At 39.0% G+C, this 20,160-nt stretch overlaps 1 protein-coding gene across 1 annotated transcript in view; it reads left to right on the top strand.

The window, feature by feature from the left end:
- Positions 1-20,160, top strand: part of ZFAND3 (zinc finger AN1-type containing 3) — a 314,060-nt gene that overhangs the window by 98,690 nt on the left and 195,210 nt on the right. Inside the window, exon 2 of the mRNA XM_018038720.1 lies at positions 4,792-4,832. Coding sequence (XP_017894209.1) covers positions 4,792-4,832 — 41 coding nt within the window. The remainder of the gene's footprint in view (positions 1-4,791; positions 4,833-20,160) is intronic.

Below are 20,160 nucleotides of genomic sequence, written 5' to 3'. Positions count from 1 at the left end.
CCTCTGTCGTTCCCTTCTCCTCTTGCCCCCAATCCCTCCCAGCATCAGGGTCTTTTCCAATGAGTCAACTCTGCATGAAGTGGCCAAAGTACTGGAGTTTCAGCTTTAGCATCATTCCTTCCAAAGAAATCCCAGGGCTGATCTCCTTCAGAATGGACTGGTTGGATCTCCTTGCAGTCCAAGGGACTCTCAAGAGTCTTCTCCAACACCACAGTTCAAAAGCATCAATTCTTTGGCGCTCAGCCTTCTTCACAGTCCAACTCTCACATCGATACATGACCACAGGAAAAACCATAGCCTTGACTAGATGGACCTTTGTTGGCAAAGTAATGTTTCTGCTTTTGAATATGCTATCTAGGTTGGTCATAACTTTCCTTCCAAGGAGTAAGTGTCTTTTAATTTCATGGCTGCAGTCACCATCTGCAGTGATTTTGGAGCCCCCCAAAATAAAGTCTGACACTGTTTCCACTGTTTCCTCATCTGTTTCCCATGAAGTGATGGGACCAGATGCCATGATCTTAGTTTTCTAAATGTTGAGCTTTAAGCCAACTGTTTCACTCTCCTCTTTCACTTTCATCAAGAGGCTTTTGAGTTCCTCTTCACTTTCTGCCATAAGGGTGGTGTCATCTGCATATCTGAGGTTATTGATATTTCTCCTGGCAATCTTGATTCCAGCTTGTGCTTCTTCCAGCCCAGTGTTTCTCATGATGCATAGAAGTTAAATAAGCAGGGTGACAATATACAGTCTTGACGTACTCCTTTTCCTATTTGGAAGCAGTCTGTTATTCCATATCCAGTTCTAACTGTTGCTTCCTGACCTGCATATAAGGTTCTCGAGACATTCTGGTATTCTCATCTCTTGAAGAATTTTCCACAGTTTGTGGTGATCCACACAGTCAAAGGCTTTGGCATAGTCAATAAAGCAGAAATAGATGTTTTTCTGGAACTCTCTTGCTTTTTTCATGATCCAGCAGATGTTAGCAATTTGATCTCTGGTTCCTCTGCCTTTTCTAAAACCAGCTTAAACATCTGGAAGTTCATGGTTCATGTATTGCTGAGGCCTGGCTTAGAGAATGTTGAGCATTACTTTACTAGCGTGTGAGATGAGTGCAATTGTGTGGTAGTTTGAGCATTCTTTGGCATTGCCTTTCTTTGGGATTGGAATGAAAACTGACCTTTTCCAGTCTTATGACCACTGCGAGTTTTCCAAATTTGCTGGCATATTGAGTGCAGCACTTTCACAGCATCATCTTTTAGGATTTGAAATAGCTCAGCTGGAATGCCATCACCTCCACTAGCTTTGTTTGTAGTGATGGTTCCTAAGGCCCACTTGACTTCACATTCCAGGATGTCTGGCTCTAGGTGACTGATCACACCATCGTGATTATCTAGGTTGTGAAGATCTTTTTGTACAGTTTTTTTGTGTATTCTTGCCACCTCTTCTTAATATCTTCTGCTTCTGTTAGGTCCATACCATTTCTGTCCTTTATCGAGCCCATCTTTGCCTGAAATGTTCCGTTCGTATCTCTAATTTTCTTGAAGAGATCTCTAGTCTTTCCCATTCTGTTGTTTTCCTCTATTTCTTTGCATTGATTGCTGAGGAAGGCTTTCTTATCTCTTCTTCTATTCTCTGGAACTCTGCATTCAGATGCTTATATCTTTCCTTTTCTCCTTTGCTTTTTGCCTCTCTTCTTTTCACAGCTATTTGTAAGGCCTCCCCAGACAGCTGTTTTGCTTTTTTGCATTTCTTTTCCATGGGGCTGGTCTTGATCCCTGTCTCCTGTACAATGTCATGAACCTCCATCCATAGTTCATCAGGCACTCTGTCTGTCAGATCTAGGCCCTTAAATCTATTTCTCACTTCCACTGTATAATCATAAGGGATTTGATTTAGGTCATACCTGAACGGTCTAGTGGTTTTCCCTACTTTCTTCAATTTCAGTCTGAATTTGGCAATAAGGAGTTCATGATCTGAGCCACAGTCAGCTCCCAGTCTTGTTTTTGTTGACTGTATAGAGCTTCTCCATCTTTGGGTGCAAAGAATATAATCAGTCTCATTTCGATGTTGACCATCTGGTGATGTCCATGTATAGAGTCTTCTCTTGTGTTGTTGTCATTAGCAAAGAAAAAATCAAGTGAGAAATGTGCATTAAAATGATGTATAACATAACCACGCTTGTTTAAGAATGTACTCCAGTATCAAATGGCAAATTTCAACAATGCAAAAACTGCAGTTACCTGTGCACCTTTCAATATCTGTCTTTCATACTTGCTGCCACATAGAGTACTTGAAGTAGTCTGTCCACGACTGTGCAGGATGATCACACTATGTTTTTTGGTAGTTGTATGTGTGTGATTAGCTTCAAGTTTGATATGTCAACCATGAAAAAGGAGCAAGGGTCTCAGAAGCCTCTGCTAGTTTTTTCAAGTTCACTGTTGCTGACATGGGATCCAAGTTGCCATTACCAGTAGCTCTTAATTCTGTAGCCAAAATCTGGGTTCTTTCAGATTTTAGACATCTCTGTTTTGATTAATAATATCAGTATCTGTGTTATTTCTTTCATAGCCTGATTGATAACTGTGTTGCTGAAAAGTTCCTACCTAGAAAGTAGAATGGATATGATATATAGATAAAGTGGGTATATATGCATCAGCCATCTGAAGTGGGTATAATGCATCAACTATCTGAAGAGAGATAAGGGCAAGTGGGAAAAAATGCTACGTTGCCATTTTTTCTTACCAGCTTGTGAAACACAGACGTGAAAACTGGCACCCTTGGTTCCTGCTGCCCTCACTTCTTCTCTCAGGCTCTCCGTGCTTCCTGCTGGATCTGGGGAGCAGCAGAGGATGAACGGTTACCTCTGTGTCTCTGTGGCACCAGAGGGGCGAGAGACAGTGACCACATCAGGAGGAGACCTTCCTCCTGGGGATTGTTCGAGCAACAAAGAAATTCCTTCATCCTCAGTTCTTCCTTGGGTTGGAACCGAAATGACTGGCAGCCTTGGGTTGCTTTGCTGTGTATTTTATGTGTATTTGGAGAAGAGGGCGGGAGTTGTGCTTCCTCCAGATGAAAGGCTTTACTTTTTCCGTGTGCTGCCTTGATTACCATAGAGTATATCTCCAGTTGTGGGACCATTCTCCCCAGCCTCTAGAGTGTGTTCCTCTCAGCTTCTGTACTGAGGCAGGGGCCCTAGTTCAGCATGAGGAAAAGAACACAGGCTTCGGAATTAGATCAGGTTCATCTACTTGAGAGTGCTGTAACCTAGGAAAGTTATATACCCTCTTGGCGCTTCAGTTTGCCCTTCGGTAAAATGAGGTTAAAGGAATTTGGTGTTATGCTTAACCATGTGGTAGACATGTAATAAGTGTTAGATGTTAATGCACCTCTTTGTCTGTTTTTAAAAAATTTTTATTCATTTTATTGATACTGAAAGCTTTCTTAGCACCTTTGATGTCTTTATGTTAGTCCATGGGGTTGCAGAGAGTTGGACACAACTGAGTGCCTAACCCAAATCTACATGGAATCTCTTTTGGGATAGAGAACTCTAGTGACTTCTTCCTGCCTCCTTTCACGGCCCATCTCCTCATTTTATCACTCTGTGACAATTACCGACAGTTAGATCTTGGGTCTCAGTATATTAGAAGACAGTCATGATCATCGGAATACTTCCTGAGGGAGGCTTTCATTAATTGTAAAGTTTACTGAGGAGGGCAAAAGATGGTTGCCATATTCCATGTATACGAGTGACTCTGGGTAAATACTCAGATATTGGAAGGGGAATTGCTGAGGAATGAGGCTGTAGATAGGTATTCTAGAAGGTTTTTGTAGTTCGTATGGGCTTTGGAGTTAGCTCAGACCCTAGGTCAGAAGCTTCCTCTGCAGTCAGTCCCCCAGCGATGTGACTGCGGGCAAGCTGCTCCCCTGTTAAATGGGGATGAGACTGTATGTCCTTGATTTCTAAGACCACTCAGTTTAATATCTCCTTGGAGGACATGGTGGAAACATTTCCTCTTTAAATTATTTATCACTTGTAGCCAGTTCTATGATGTTTCCTGGTTGTAGAAATGTTAATGGGACTCTTTTAAAAAGTGTATTTTAGAAACAAAGCAATACAGTGATACTCAGTCTCGGGATGTTGGGAAGATTAATGAGATCGTGTATGTTAAGTGCCCATCCCAATTTAGTATTCAGTGAATTGTAGTTATTATTAACAGATGAAAGGACATGAAAAATAATTTGAATGGGAACATCTGTAAAAAGAATTTTAAATGACAAGGTCATAGTGTGACCAGGATCTGAAATTGGACTAGAATGAGGGGAAAGAAGACAAAAGTTCAAGTAATATTATAGAGGTAATCAAGTGTGTAAATCAGGAGCAAGTTTTACCTCTTTACGGATAAAATTTTCCCTTTTTTGATGAGTGTGTGATATATGTTCCATTATACAGGGAATGTGACAATCGTCGGATAAATTCATTCTTTTGTTATCTTATGGGCCTTTTACAGTATTCCTGAACTTGCCACCACATAAGCTGCTAGTCACAAGAAATAACATATTGGCTAACTCATAGATAACAAACGTGCTTTATATTGTTATTTTATTTTTGTCTTGTTTTTGTTTTGTTATGGGGTAGGGGTGGCTGGCTGGCTAGGGATTTCTCATTAGTTTATTAGTTTAGTTCCTTGGCCAGGAAGATCTTGGCCTAGGTTTCAAACATCTTTATGTTTTGATAGATTGATAACTGAAGTTTTAGCTCTTCTTTCTTTTCTTTCTTTTTTTTTTTGCCCCAGGTCCAGCAAGACTATGAACCTCTGTTCCAAATGCTTTGCTGGTAAGTGCAGAAAAAGGGTTTTCAATTTATTTTCATTTTTCTTCTTTCGGTTGTTTTTAAGACCATCTAAATTATTTTAAGACTGTCTATCTTCTTTTGGGTTTATGCATGGGTTTTTATTTTCTTTGCTTGGGTGTGAAAGTAGTTTCTCTTCACCAAGTTGCTTTATATATTTGTTTAGAACTGTTGAAACAATCTTCCCTGAGTGAAATGAAATCTTGCGTGTACTTGTATCAAACAAGCTTTCCTCAGTTTACAGTTGTTGGACTGTAGTGGGATTGTAAACACTCATGTTATAGAAGGGTTTTATATATATATATATATATATTCATCATAATATATGTATATATTCATCTTTGATGTTGACTTGAATGATTAATGGTGAAGGTTGCTTTTACCAACGAGAATACAAGAGAAAGAATATTTTCATGTTGGAGTCAGAAAGAGAATAATGCTGAATTGGCTTTTCTGATTCAGACCCTCATTGAAATCACCTTGGGTAAGTCACTTAACCTCTTTGGGCATTAGATTAATCATTTGTAACATGAAGGGCTTTCGGCTTGATGTTTGCCAAGGGCCATTTCCACCCCCTAAATGCTGACTGATTGACTCCTTGATCTATGACTCCTTCATGAAGTTAACGGGCTTCCCTCATAGCTCAGTTGGTGAAGAATCTGCCTGCAATGCACGAGACCCTGGTTCGGGAAGATCCGCTGGAAAAGGGATAGGCTACCCATTCCACTATTCTTGGGCTTCACTGGTGGATCAGCTGGTAAAGATTCCACCTGCAGTGCGGGAGACCTGGTTTGATCCCTGGGTTGGGAAGGTCCCCTAGAGAAGGGAACAGCCACCCACTTCAGTATTCTGGCCTAGAGAATTCCATGGACTAGTCAGTCCTTGGGGTCACAAAGAGTTGGACACGACTGAGTGACTTTCACTTTCATGAAGTTAAAACTTTAAGATTTTTTGTTTGTTTTTTAAGAACTCCACATCTAATGATCTTATGTAAGTCTTTATTCATTGGGATATGTTTACCTTTCATTATTACCTTTTTTAATTACTTTATTATTTTGTCAAAGACAAACCAGTACACAAGTTAGGTTAAGGACAGATTTTAATCAGTAACACACTGCTATACTAGGGAGGGAGGGGACTTGTCTAGAGGGAACTGGGCATTTTAAAGGGAGAATGAGGGAGTAGGGGAGGGATTGCTAGCTTGTCTCAGGATGATCAGGGGAGTAGAAAAATCACAAAGGGCTGGTTAATATAAATGATGATTAGACTGGCTGTGTCTGTTAGTTAACAGTTATTGAAGTGAAGATTTTATCTTACGCAGAGGAAGTGAGAGATTGAAGCCCTGTTCTTCCCAATGAGCACAGTTAGAGAAATGGCTTTCATGTCCTTGAGAAGGACGCTACTGAGTGATTGAGCTTTAGTAGATACACATACATCTCAAAGGGGGATGAAGGAAGGATTCACATTTTAAGCCATTTTAAGTAAAAGCTGTAGGATAGGGTAGTCAGGGGCCTATCATCAGCTTTTGGCTAGAACAGATCTTAAATTCTTCTGGCAGCTTTGAGCTTTTGCAGAGAGGCACTTTAAATAAGAGGGACTAGGACCATCCCTGGGATGGGTCCTTGAGCTGTTAAAAACTGTATTAGTGGTTATTTAAATTTATTAGCATAGAGGGATATGAGTATATGAAATCATTTGTGTTGATACTCTAGTTTTTATAGGCCAAGGTTGAGGCATGGTTGAGAAGAGGACAGACCCTGGCTGGAATTTGGTTGAGGAGAGAATCTGTCAGTATTCATCTTCTGTTCACTGTGCTGTTGGACAAAGAAATAATCATCAAGTGATCTTTAGACCTTTATGTCTAAACTAGGGGATAGGTTGGATGGAGTTGGGAAGGTTGGGAAAGTTGGCAGTTTGTTTCTGTTAAAAGTCTGGAATTTGTCAAATTCTTTAGGTTTTTAAAAGGAAAAGGTACTGGTAAGGTACCTTTTATTCAACTTTTAACAGAATCTCTGCCATGTTAAGTGAATGTGTTCTGCTTTTCTTGCTCTGCTTATCTGCAATAACAGATATGAGGAAATGCTTTCTCACTGGTGAGAGTTTATGGCTCAGATGGTAAATAATCGGCCTGCAATGCAGGAGACCGAGGTTTAGTCCTTGGGTTGGGAAGATCCCCTGCAGAAGGGAATGGCTACACTCCAGTATTCTTGCCTGGAGAACTCCATGGACAGGAGCCTGGCCAGCTACAGTCCTTGGGGTTACAGAGTCAGATATGACTGAGAGACTTAACACTTCCATGTTTTCATTTGTAGTAAAGATAGAGTAGCAGTGAGAGAAAATGTATACTTGTGTGTCTTTCTCCATGTAAAACTAGTTCCCCCTTATGATTCAGTGAAGTGTAGCTGAGGGGAAAAGTCAGGTACCTTGAGTCAGGTGGTTCATATCCAGTACTCAAAGAACTGTCTCATGCCCCTAAATAGACATAAAATTTAAACATTATCAATGAAAATAGTTCAGGCATGTTTCTTTGGATTTGTTACAGTTTTATTTTCTATGGTTGTCATTATTTTTCGAATCTCTGGTGGTCTTGTGTCCATTTACGCTTTATACAGCTTTGTTATTTTTATTTTTAAAAATACTGAGAATATTTTCAAGTGTGTCATGAAAATATGCTCTCCTTTCTTCTTTATCTCTACCCCTCCGCTCCTGATTTCCCCAGCCTCAGTTGAAAGGAATGACTCATAAACAACCTCTTGCTTGCTGAAGCAGCATTTGGTGTTCTTTTTGAAATTTAGAAGAAAAAAGATCATTGAACTTTAAAGATACAGTGGTGGATTTTGTTGGTGTATGAAGATAAAGTATAGAAATGCATTATTGCAGCAGAGGCATGAAATGTGCAAGACAACATGAAGATTACTTTGTCCAAAAGCCACTGTGATTTTAAATAGTCTTTTAAAGTGTATCTTAAAGTGTACAGTATACTTTAAAAGGTGGAAAAGTTGCTTTAAAAATAGCTGTTGTGTACCATTCGGTTAGTTAAAGAGATTTTTCAAGATTCCTTTTCAAAACTATGTGGTAGGAAAGTGAGTTTGTTACAACACATTTGCATTAAATTGAACGAAATGAGTAAAAACATGTTTAGAGTCTTGTCTAGTCTTAACTTTTCCCACCCCCTTTATAATATGTTAACTGCCATACTGTTGTTTTCCACTAAACATTTCATATTGGCTTTCATATTGGCTTACTTAACAAATCAGTAAACGTTTGTAATAGAAAGCAGAAGATTTCATGACATGCTACTGATAGTTACATTAAGATGATATGAACATTTTATTGGCTGAAACACTACTTTTTAATGCAGTTTTTCAAACTGTATTGTGGATCATTCGTGGGTATAGAAACCAATATAGCATTTAAAATTTGAGTACAATGGAAAACAGTCTGAGTGCATCACAAATATCAAGTTCAGTTCAGTTCAGTCAATCAGTCGTGTCCGACTCTTTGTGACCCCATGAATCGCAGCACGCCAGGCCTCCCTGTCCATCGCCAACTCCCGGAGTTCACTCAGACTCACGTCCATCGAGTCCGTGATGCCATCCAGCCATCTCATCGTCTGTCATCCCCTTCTCCTCCTGCCCCCAATCCCTCCCAGCATCAGAGTCTTTTCCAATGAGTCAACTCTTTGCACGAGGTGGCCAAAGTACTGGAGTTTCAGCTTTAGCATCATTCCTTCCAAAGAAATCCCAGGGCTGATCTCCTTCAGAATGGATTAGTAAGGGTAAGGTATTATTTGTGAAATTTCTGAGATATACATATAAATGAAAATAACGTGCAGTGGGTTGTGATATAAACATATTACAATGGAGTATGGTTTAAAAAGTTTAAAACCACTGAATTGCAGAAATTCATTGGAAAATCATTGAGTTACTGGAGATCTCATTCTCTTTGGAAAATAGGGCATATTTCCTTTCTATCTTTAGGTAAGGTGTTAACCAGCTGATTTCTTATGATCTTGGTTTGCTCTGAGCTCTTGACTAATTTGGATTATGTGATTTTCTGTGTGGAAGCATGAACTAATCCCAATTGCCTTGAGCTGTGTTAAGGTATACAAAAGATCAGACATAGCATCTGAAGGGTGGTCTTGCCTCTTAAAACTATAGAAATGCCTGGGGTGTTATTTTCTGTTTGAGTGCAAATTCATTTTATGAATTTTTGAGTTTTAGATACCAACTGATCTAGATTTTTAGGGACATTTAGTATCAAATTCACAATGATCTCCCATACTACTGTATTGAAGCTCAGCTATCATTAAAGCAATGCTTTTCACATAATGAGTTTGCTGAAAAATATATATATGTCAGAAATATCAAACAGGATGATCACAAGTGGGGAAGGCAGAGATTTTTAATGACCTGAGTGAAGTAACTCCATCTCTACCATCCTTGGAAATGCTTGCTGTGGGGGACGGAGGAGTCTGGTAACCAGCGAGTAGCTGTGATCCATGGACCATTATACTTTACAAGGGAGTGAGCCTGAAGATAGTTTCCAAGGGATGGGAGATTGTTTAAGTAGATTCTTTGATGACAGATGCTTATCAGAAGACAGACTTTTAACAAGTGCTGAGTGTAAAAGAACCAGTTTGTTCTTATGGACCTTTAGATGGCATATATGTGGTTTTTAATAATTTTTAGCAATTTCTTAAAAAAAAAAGAAAAAGGACCCTAATATGTCTATTTATTGATTGACAAAAGTACTTCATTGCAAAATCAAAATAAGCAGGTTCTTTTAAACTGCAGACATGATTTTGAACATATTGTTCCATTTAAGCCTAACTTTTAAGAAACTTGCTATTCCATGATTCACATAAAATTGGAAAAATAAGGGAGGGATGATTAATCACAGTGCAGGAAATTGTTGTTTTCTAAGCCTTTTGTAGAATTGTGTGTGTACATACTAAGTTGCTTCAGTTGTGTCCGACTCTTTGCAACCGCATGGACTGTATCTGGCCAGTCTCTGTCCGTGGGCTTCTCCAGGCAAGAATACTTGCTTGGGTTGCCATGCCCTCCTCCAGGGGATCTTCCTGACCCAGCAGTCGTATCTCCTGTTCCTTCATCACAGGCAGATTCTTGACTGCTGAGCCACTAGGGAAGCCCACTATATAGACTATTTCCTTTAAAAAGTAACACTTTTAATGCATTACTACATCAGTTTACACGTGTCTTGTCAGTTGAAGATTAATTAAAGGAGATAAATCATCTCTCAGATTATAAGGTAATGGTTAATTTAATTTTCTGAAAATTAGTTTCAGTGTAACTTCTCAGGTATATATTTCTTAGTGGGAAGACAGTTGAGCCTACTTTTGCTTCGTAATTAGTTAGCTCTGTCTCATGCTTTGTTAGTGGTGAAGAACATTGCGGTGAAGAAAATGATCCATGTCCTGTGGGAAGCACGTTCTGCTGTGACTCTAGAGATAACCGTGCTTGATCTCATAGGAGTCTGTTTTCAGGTCCCTATTCACACGAATAAGCTTAGGTGTTGCGTTCTGATACTTACCATTGGAGAAAAATGTGGTTATCAATGAATATATCTGTAGTAGCCTTTGTCAGCTGGGAGATAATCATTAACTTAGCATAGTAATATCATATTCACTTTATTTCTTGATATTGTTTTACTTATTGTTTTAAATTTAAAGTGGACTTTCGAGAGAGGCTTTAAGGGATTGGAATAGCTTGAAGTAAGGTTCGTTTTTCCTTACTGCTGCATATCTTGTATCCAGTCTGAAAATTACCAAGCTTGTTTATTGCTGTCTAATCTTCTGTATAAATCCAAAGTGATTAGAGTTTCGTAATATCTGCTCTTACCATGCCATTAGCTTGTTTGTGATTTTTTTTTCCTTTTAAAAATAACATAGGGACATTATTTAAATGCTGATTGAAGTATGTGTTGTATACTGTTTTTAAATTATGTATTTAATTGCATGGGATAAAGCTGAGTGGAGGTTATATTAAAAGATTTAATATTGGTAGTCTCAGTATTTGGGGGATTTTTAATTAATTTTGACTTTGTTTGTTGAGACTTTTATTATTCAGTTCAGTTCAGTTGCTCAGTCGTGTCCGACTCTTTGCAACCCCATGAATCGCAGCACGCCAGGCCTCCCTGTCCATCACCATCTCCCGGAGTTCACTCAGACTCAAGTCCATCGAGTCAGGGATGCCATCCAGCCATCTCATCGTCTGTCGTCCCCTTCTCCTGCCCCCAATCCCTCCCAGCATCAGAGTCTTTTCCAGTGAGTCAACTCTTCACGTGAGGTGGCCAAAGTACTGGAGTTTCAGCTTTAGCATCATTCCTTCCAAAGAAATCCCAGGGCTGATCTCCTTCAGAATGGATCTCCTTGCAGTCCAAGGGACTCTCAAGCGTCTTCTCCAACACCACAGTTCAAAAGCATCAGTTCTTCTGTGCTCAGCTTTCTTTATAGTGCAGCTCTCACATCCATACTGGAAAAACCATAGCCTTGACTAGATGGACCTTTGCTGGCAAAGGATTATCTCTGCTTTTTAATATGCTATCTAGGTTGGTCATAACTTTTCTTCCAAGGAGCAAGCATCTTGTAATTTCATGGCTGCAGTCACCATCTGCAGCAGTTTTAGAGTGTCCCCCAAAATAAAGTCTGTCACTGTTACCCCATGTATTTGCCATGAAGTGATGGGACCAGATGCCGTGATCTTAGTTTTCTGAATGTTGAATTTTAAGCCAACTGTTTCACTCTGCTTTTTCATTTTCATCAAGAAGCTCTTTAGTTCTTCTTTGCTTTCTGCCGTAAGGGTGGTGTCATCTGCATATCTGAGGTTATTGATATTTCTCCTGGCAATCTTGATTCCAGCTTATGCTTCATCCAGTCCAGCGTTTCTCATGATGTACTCTGCATATAAGTTAAATAAGCAGGGTGACAATATACAGCTTTGACACACTCCTTTCCCTGTTTGGAACCAGTCTGTTCCATGTCCAGTTCTAACTGTTGCTTCCTGACCTGCATACAGATTTCTCAGGAGGCAGGTCAGGTGGTCTGGTATTCCCATCTCTTGAAGAATTTTCCACAGTTTGTGGTGATCCACACAGTCAAAGACTTTGGCATAGTCAATAAAGCAGAAATAGATGTTTTTCTGGAACTCTCTTGCTTTTTTGATGATCCAGCAGATGTTGGCAGTTTGATCTCTGGTTCCTCTGCCTTTTCTAAAACCAGCTTGAACATCTGGAAGTTCACGGTTCATGTACTGTTGAAGCTTGGCTTGGAGAATTTTGAGCATTACTTTATAGCATGTGAGATGAGTGCAATTGTGTGGTAGTTTGAGCGTTCTTTGGCATTGCCTTTCATAGCGATTGGAATGAAAACTGACCTTTTCCAGTCCTATGACCACTGTGAGTTTTCCAAATTTGCTGGCATATTGAGTGCAGCACTTTCATAGCATCACCTTTCAGGATTTGAAACAGCTCCACTGGAATTCCATCACCTCCACTAGCTTTGTTCATAGTGATGCTTTCTAAGGCCCACTTGACTTCACATTCCAGGATGTCTGACTTCTAGGTGACTGATCACACCATCGTGGTTATCTGAGTCGTGAAGATCTTTTTGTATGGTGCTTCTGTGTATTCTTGCCACCTCTTGTTATAACATCTTTTGCTTCTGTTGGGTCCATACCATTTCTGTCCTTTATCGAGCCCATCTTTGCATGAAATGTTCCCTTGGTATCTCTAATTTTCTTGAAGAGATCTCTAGTCTTTCCCATTCTATTGTTTTCCTTTATTTCTTTGCATTAATCACTGAGGAAGGCTTTCTTATCTCTCCTTGCTGTTCTCTGGAACTCTGCATTCAAGTGGGTTTATCTTTCCTTTTCTCCTTCGTCTTCTGCTTCTCTTTTCATAGCTGTTTGTAAGGCCTCCTCAGACAACCATTTTGCTGTTTTGCATTTCTTTTTCTTGGGGATGATCTTGATCACTGCCTCCTCTACAATATCATGAATCTCCGTCCATAGTTCTTCGGGCACTCTGTCTATCAGATCTAATCCCTTGAATCTATTTGTCACTTCCACTGTGTAATCATAAGGGATTTGATCTAGGTCATACCTGAATGGTCTAGTGGTTTTCCCTACTTAGTTTGATTTAAGCCTGAATTTGGCAATAAAGAGTTCATGATCTGAGCCACAGTCAGCTCCCGGTCTTGTTCTTGCTGACTGTATAGAGCTTCTCCATCTTTGGCTGCAAAGAATATAATCAATCTGATTTTGGTGTTGACCATCTGGTGATGTCCATGTGTAGAGTCTTCTCTTGTGTTGTTGGAAGAGGGTGTTTGTTATGACCAGTACGTTCTCTTGGCAAAAGTCTGTCAGCCTTTGCCCTACTTCATTTTGTATTTGTTAGAGAGAGACAGTTTAGCTCATCAGATTCTCTGAACCATTTTATGTCCATTGTTGGGTATCTGTCTGGTTGGATGTCTGAAATTCAGAATATTATAGAAAGTAGTCAGTAATAAACATCCTCAAGCAAACCCAGAATTAGTAAAACATTTTGTAGATTTTTTTTTTTTTTGCTTTATAACATATCTTACAAGGGAACTAAAATCTTACAGTTCCATAGTTATTTTTATCTTTATACTTTTTACTATGAATAGGTAACTTGCATTTATTATTATCCTTGGCCACGTGGAATGTGGGGTCTTAGTTCCCTGACCAAGGATCGAACCTCCACCCCCGGGTTTGGAAGCATAGTGTTTTAACTACTGGACCACCAAGGAAGTCCCTGTATTTTTCAAAATAATCCTTTTCCAAAGTAATCATTTTGACACATGTTGCTCTGGTTCACATTAACTAATTATTATCTATTATCACAAAAGTCTTAGTTTTCTATAACAGTCTTAGTTTATGATTTTTGTTTCTTAATTTCCTGGAACAGTCTTGGTTTATGATTTTTATATCAGTGAAATTAGTATTATCCCTTTGTACTTCTCCATGCCCCAGTTTGGTTGATAAATTATTGGTCACTTTCATTATACTCTGCTACAGTTTATCTAGTCCTCTGCCGATGGACAGACGTATACATTGATTTTCAACTACTGTTTTTATACCACAGTTGTCCTGACCTCATGTTCTCTCTGTCTTTCTCTCTGTTTTAACACTTGTTTGAATATGTAACACTGTATCTGTATTAGAAACCCTATCTTTGTGATGTAGCTTCCTTGCTCTCAATTGAAAGCAAGTCAGAGGCAGCAGGTCCTTAACTGATTAGCAAAGCCGAACTCTGGCAACCTTTTCTGACCTCTTAGTCTATAGCAGTTTGCTGTCTTACTAATAAGCATTTTAAAATTGTGGTTAATTATTATGCTAGTCAAGATAAATTGAAGATGATCTTGTTATGGAAATTATGTCAAAAATAGTTGTTGCATTTCTAATGGGAAATAAAATGCTCAGTGCTTTAAGTAGCAGAAAGACAACTTGTTTTAGGCCTCAAGTGGAAAAATTGTGACCGTGTGTCATTGTTTTAGGTAAAAAAGAAGAAATTTAATAGTCCCCGAGTATTTTGAGATAGTTTGGCTGTGTTTCTTGAACTTGGTTCTGCCCATGTTATCGGTCTAAAGCTGTGGTCTCTAATGGTGATATTGCACAAGATTGTTGGAATTTCTACTAAGATTTGTTTTTATCATTCTTTAAAAATTGCTGGTTTTTATAATGTATATAGTCTTACTGGTGTCAGTTTCCTAAAGTTGCTATAACTAATTACCACCAATTTGGTGGCTTAAAACAACAGAAATTTGTTCTCTCAGAGTTTCGGAGGCCAGAAGTCTGAAATCAAGATGTCAGCCTCCGGGCTGGAGCCCCTGAGAGAGACTCTCTTCCTTGCCTCCACTAGCTTCCCATCGCTGCCAACCCTCCTTGGCTTGTTAGCGCATTACTCCAGTCTGCCTTTATTTACACATGGCTTTCTCACCTGTGTGTGTCTGTCTGGTCTGAGGATGAGTGTCATTGGATTTAGGGCCCCACCCTTACTTGGGATGATCTTATCTAAAAAATCCTTAATTATGTTTGCAAAGATCCTATTTCCAAATAAGATTACATTCACTGGTTCCAGGTGGACCTGTTCCTTTTTTGGGCGGAGGGTAGTTGTGAAGGGGGCACATCACTTAACTGGGGCTTCCCATGTGGCTCAGTGGTAAATAATCCGCCGGCTGTGCAGGAGATGCCAGAGATATGGGTTCGAACCCTGGGTCAAGAAGATCCCCTGGAGTAGGAAATGGCAACCTGCTCCAGTATTCTTGCCTGGGGAGATCCATGGACAGAGGAGCCTGGTGGGGTAGAGTCCATGGGGTTGCAAAGAGTTGGACATGACTGAGTAACTGAGTACACATACCATTTAATCCACTGTAGGAGTATACAACTATTTTCAAAACAAAAAGTCCTATAAGAGGTATGTGCTTAAATTTTATACTGATGGGCACCTTTGAGAAAGAGGCTTGGAGACCACCCCCCCATCTTATCCTCTGTCGTCCCCTTCTCCTCCTGCCCCCAGTCCCTCCCAGCATCAGAGTCTTTTCCAGTGAGTCAACTCTTCGCATGAGGTGGCCAAAGTACTGGAGTTTCAGCTTTAGCTTTAGCATCATTCCTTCCAAAGAAATCCCAGGGTTGATCTCCTTCAGAATGGACTGGTTATGAGAATTACTGTTTGTAAAATAAGATGGAGGCGGTGCATGGACAACTTTGTCTGTGTTTTTAATAAGGCAGTTCAAGACAGATAAAGACACCGCAGCTCTGATGGATTAAATAATATTCCCAAAACTAAATAAATCTTAAGTAGAGAACTGAAATTTGATTTTAGGTGTTTACACAAACAGTCTTCCACGACTATTTGATGTTGTCAACCATGAAGGCAGCTGGTGTAGACAGGGTTGAACTGTAAACACTGCAAGAATGTAGCTGTTGGATTGTTTTGCATTTGTATGTAGGTTAAGGTTAGACACTTTTCCTGTTCTCTTTTCCTTTATTTCGGTTGCAGTTTGTCTATCTCAAGGGAGAACTGGAGAAACGGTGCTGGAAGCTTCACAGAGTAGCTGATTTGGGGAAAGATGTGCATGTGTGGTGGGGGGAGTGTTACGTCTAATCCTTTTTCTATTTTGGTGGTGAGATCTTCATTTCTTAATGTCCGTCTTCTTGTTCATGTAACTTTTAGCTCATTAACCCTGCCCTCTGTACTGCATAGTGATGCACTATTTTTAATTTAGTCTCCTGTGTTTTGCTTCTCAGAAGATTTTTTTTCAAAAATATTTGGAGGTGTGATTTAATTGCAGGGCTGTTTTGCCCATTGTCAGTGTGAAGGCAAAGATGAGTTTCATATTTAGACAGTGCAACCTGCAGGTTTCATTTGTTAAACCTTCTCGTTGGTATTCCTATTCTCTCATACACATGTATGCATAATAGTATTGGGAAAAAGTCTTGTTTTGTCATATCCATATTTAAGCAATTTGGTTGAATTATGGAAGATCCTGTCTTCAGCCTTATGTATTTGCTCATTTGGAAACCTTGTATAGTTTATTGAGACACTAGTGATTTGTTCCCTAGCCTCCCTGTGGATTTTGTTCCATATTACAATCTAATTCCACCTCTCTGTCCATACCCCTGCACCGTTAATTTGTACATTTCGATGCAGTTTGTTTCATTGTATGTTTTTGTAATCCAAACTGAATGTAACGAGCTATGTGCTTTAGGGACATGGCTTTGCCTTGCCAATTAGAACAAAGTGGTTACTGAGAAAGAGTATGTTTTAAATAAAACATGGCACCTCTTGAGTGGGACTGACACTCATTTGGGAGTAAAAGAGATGGTTTTAACTCTTTGGCTCACAAAGAAGAGCCATTACTAAAGATCAGCACTTTTAAAGTGGGGAAAGAAAGGTAAATAGTTACTACCTCCATAAAATATAGTTTTGTAAATTTCCTTATGGACTAAATAACTTTTAAGGTTTGTCATTTCAAATCCGCTTTTCCCCCCCATGATCAAGATGTGATAGCAACATTTTTAAAATTTCTGCAGACTTTAATTCTGCTGCAGTTTCTGAATTTTGAATTATTCATGTTTAGGAAGGTGAAGGTATATAAAACATAACTGTGTTAGCCTCTTTATTTTTCTAATATACCTAACCAAGTTTTTAATGCAGTAGAGTCTCCCCCCAAAAGATACTTGAAAATTAAGAGGAAAATGTACGATTTTTTCTTATTTATGAACATGTTACTTTATTTTACATGATAAATAGAATTTTGAGCTGTCAGTGACTTAAGACTATTTGGAATTTTAGCACACTTTCATCAAATATTTAAAACACAGATGTCTTTGAATAGGTCTTTATAGGCTGACAGTTTACTAATTTGCTCCATAGGGAGACATCTCATAAGTTGATTCAAATATTGTATTTGTATTTATACTTAAAAATAATAGAGTTCTGTTTTTGGCTGATATGCCAGATAAGCTCTAGAATCTAACCTTGGCATAAGTAAAGCAATGAAATTGCTTTTTGTTTTTTTTTTACTGTTTTCCATTGGACTTGATTTGAAGGAAAAAAACAGGACTTTATCAAAAGCTTTGGAATATAGATACCAAGGGGAAAGTCACACATATAAAGACTGGTAATGGGCTTACACAAGATTTTAACATTTATTAACCTATATCGCAAGAGAGAACAAGAGGAATACAGTTCTATGGAATAGTTAAAAAGTATATAGGTATACCCTGTTGGGAGGAAAAATGTTTCTGGAAAAGTGAGCTCTGTACTGGAAGAAGCTAGTTTAATGGGACTGAGCTAGATTAAACTACACCTTTCTAACACTGTCATAATGTCTTGAAAGCCCTATTGATGGTTTAAAAGAAAATCATTATAACAGTATTATTAAAGGCACTGTACTCAATTTTCGAAGATTAACACTCAGAATGATAGTGAAAATAGAAAGTGAAAGTAAAGTCGCTCAGTCGTGTCTGACTCTTTGCGACCCCATAGACTGTAGCCTACCAGGCTCCTCTGTCCATGGGATTTTCCAGGCAGTAGTACTAGAGCAGATTGCCATTTCCTTCTCCAGGGGGTCTTTCCAACCCAGGGCTCAAACCCTGGTCTCCCGCATTGTAGACAGACGTTTTACCGTCTGAGAGTTAAAACAGTTTTCTGAGTAAAGAGAATTACCTGCCTTCTTAACATAGTTCTGTTGACTGAACTAACAGGCCAGGACAGATGACTTAAAAATAATCAGTATCTTAAGAAATCACTGAATGTGCTAGCTTTGCGTAAGGTGACTGGTGTTTTCTTTGGCTAATACGGTTTAAGATCCAGTCACTGTTAATTTATTCCCATGCTTGAAGCACAGATTAGTGTGAGAAAAAATTTCTCTTAAAGTACTTTTAACACAGATTCTACACTTCTAATGGCAACTGAAACCTAGATTGTTCATTTGTTCTGTGCCCATTCAGTTACTCAGTATATGTCATAGTGTTTTATAACATTGTTTTTAGGAAGTCTAGAAATGTTCAGTTCAGTTGCTCAGTCGTGTCCGACTCTTTGCGACCCTATGAATAGCAGCACGCCAGGCCTCCCTGGCCATCACCGACTCCCGGAGTTCACTGAAACTCATGTCCATCGAGTCGGTGATGCCATCCAGCCATCTCATCCTCTGTCGTCCCCTTCTCCTCCTGCCCCCAATCCCTCCCAGCATCAGAGTCTTTTCCAATGAGTCAACTCTTCCCATCAGGGGGCCAAAGTACTGGAGTTTCAGCTTTAGCATCAGTCCTTCCAAAGAACACCCAGGGCTGGTCTCCTTTAGAATGGACTGGTTGGATCTCCTTGCAGTTCAAGGGACTCTCAAGAGTCTTCTCCCACACCACAGTTCAAAAGCATCAATTCTTCGGCGCTCAGCTTTCTTCACAGTCCAACTCTCACATCCATACATGACCACAGGAACAACCATAGCCTTGACTAGATGGACCTTTGTTGGCAAAGTAATGTCTCTGCTTTTGAATATGCTATCTAGGTTGGTCATAACTTTCCTTCCAAGGAGTAAACGTCTTTTAATTTCATGGCTGCAGTCACCATCTGCAGTGATTTTGGAGCCCCCCCAAATAAAGTCTGACACTGTTTCCAATGTTAAATCTCCATTAATCAAGAGTTATTAAGAAGTGGTGATCATGGAATATTTGATTGCAAGAAATGTTAGTCTTTCCTACCTAAAACACTGGTTTATTCCTAATGTCTATTAAATTAACGAGTTTCAAAATACACTGAAGTAATGGGGATAAAAACTGGCTTGTTTTTTCATCTTTTATGTGTGTCTTTCAACTTCAGTTTCCTTTCTCCTTTCATTGTAACTGTGCTGTGTTAGTAATCTTGAAAATGGAACCAGAAAGAAATCTATAACAAAGTGGCAACAACATTTTTATTTGTGAATATTTATAAGGGGTTCTATGTGTTATTCTACCATTTGTTAATTCATTTGCTGATGTTTGTTACTTAAGTTTATTCTTGTTCAGTAGAGTAGGTACAGTTGACAACTTTGTGTTTTTACATGCACATTAGTATCCTTTAAGATACATTTATTACAATTATTTTAATCTTAAAATTTTCCTTAAGCATACTTGTATTATAAATGAAATTTATCTCATATAGCAATTAAAGAATTACTAAGATGTCCTAAAAATGTTTTTTGTATTATTAGTTCCTTAAGCCTGTAAACTTCACAAGTCTTTATGTATATGTATATGTATACACACACACACATATATATAAACACACACACACACACACACACACACACACACACACACACACACCCCATCACCTCCCCCCGCCCCCAGCTTAAGATAAAGTGTTTCATGTCCTGAGATATATGTGCTCTCTGGGAATAGACCTTTTTTATGATGTCCTCCTATCAGGTGGTCTGGTTTTATGAGATATCACAAAGCAGACAAAATTCTACCTTCAAAATTCTTAAAAGGTACTGCTGGAGAAGCAGCCTAAAAAAGAAAAGAGGAAAAAACCTGGTATGCTTCCTTCTGGCCAAAATTTGTCTTCGTTGAAAGGAAAGTCAAAAGCAATAAATGCAGTTTTATTTTGGAATGAGTGAGGTGTGTTGTTTTGACATATGGTGGGTGTCACATGGAGATGGTGTCACTTAGAGCTTTTGTAGCATTTAAGAACTTAGGTAATGCCAGTGTTGTATATGTAATACTTTGTCTTTTGAGGGGTTGTGGCCAACTGCTTAGTAAATAACAACAAAGCAGGTGATTTTGGACAG

This window comes from Capra hircus, chromosome 23 (assembly GCF_001704415.2).
Source record: "Capra hircus breed San Clemente chromosome 23, ASM170441v1, whole genome shotgun sequence".
NCBI classification, from domain to species: Eukaryota; Metazoa; Chordata; class Mammalia; order Artiodactyla; family Bovidae; genus Capra; species Capra hircus.
Note: the sequence above shows the minus strand (reverse complement) of the source record. Positions and strands in the feature narration are given on the sequence as shown.